This window comes from Penaeus monodon, chromosome 19 (assembly GCF_015228065.2).
Source record: "Penaeus monodon isolate SGIC_2016 chromosome 19, NSTDA_Pmon_1, whole genome shotgun sequence".
In the NCBI taxonomy this organism is placed as follows: domain Eukaryota; kingdom Metazoa; phylum Arthropoda; class Malacostraca; order Decapoda; family Penaeidae; genus Penaeus; species Penaeus monodon.
The window spans coordinates 5784209-5785251 of record NC_051404.1 but is presented as its reverse complement, the minus strand read 5'-3'; the positions used below and the strand labels follow the sequence as shown (position 1 = coordinate 5785251).

The following is a 1043-nucleotide window of genomic DNA, read 5'->3' as shown; positions in this document are numbered from 1 at the left end:
CATTGTTTATTATTTTAACTGCATGTTGATAACCTGTTTCAAAATATATTTTATATTTTTCAGGAACCCTATTTTGTAAACCTGTTGATGGGTGGTTATGACACAAATACCAACACAACTGAACTCCATTACATGGACTACCTGGCAGCATCTGTGCCAGTGAAATATTATGCCTTTGGATATGGTGGCATGTTCACTCTTTCCATTATGGACAAGGAATACAGACCTGGTAAGTTGCCAGAGGAAATGCTCTTGGAATAGACATATGCTAAAATGAATTATCAGTAGAAAGAAGGCTGTTGTATGTGTAGTCTGTAATTGTTGATGTTACTTTTTGGGGGGCAGGGGGCTTGGTCTGTTTGTCAGTTTAAGAAAGTTTCTGGTGTACAACTTACAGGGTGAACTTCAGATATCTTTAGAAATATATTACTATCTCAGTTATTTTAGATATAGCAGGATCTTTTCAAGTAATAGATATGCCAGTCAGAAAGAAAGAAAAGAAAAACTTATCATGCCATACCCACTTTCCAGACTTAAACCAAGAACAAGCCTATGAACTCCTCAAGAAATGCACATCAGAGATCAAGCGAAGGTTTTTGGTCAACCTTCCCAAATTCCGCGTCAGAATCATCTCCAAGGACGGAATCAAGGATCTGCCTCATATTGTTGCCGAGGGCGAACCAGCATAAATGGGAGGCCTAAAAGGGGTCATCTGTGCGATTTAAGGGGTACAGTGACATGAAGAATGTGAACATATTCCATTTATTTTCCTTCCTGTTTCAATAGCAGGATTTGGGGGAAAAGGAATCATTATTAAGCACTGTTTTTATGAATGAATAATTCTGAGTTAGATTTTTTTTGTAATTTGAGAAATATTGCTGATACATATTATTTCTAGTGTGGTGAAAAGCGATATTTGTCTGATATCTTCTCAAATATAATAGAAATAAGAATCAGTGTGTTTCTTTGCTATCCAGTGTATACTTATGTGAACTTATACATTGTAAGGTAATCTGTGGAATTTGCAGAGGCTGTGTGTTGGG

At 36.6% G+C, this 1043-nt stretch overlaps 1 protein-coding gene across 1 annotated transcript in view; it reads left to right on the top strand.

Annotated features, from left to right (window-relative positions):
* The window catches only part of LOC119585020 (proteasome subunit beta type-2-like), a 6678-nt gene extending 5728 nt beyond the window's left edge, over positions 1–950 (top strand). Inside the window, exons 4-5 of the mRNA XM_037933634.1 lie at positions 64–229; positions 532–950. Coding sequence (XP_037789562.1) covers positions 64–229; positions 532–689 — 324 coding nt within the window. The 3' untranslated portion in view covers positions 690–950. The remainder of the gene's footprint in view (positions 1–63; positions 230–531) is intronic.
* Positions 951–1043: the final 93 nt, after the last annotated feature.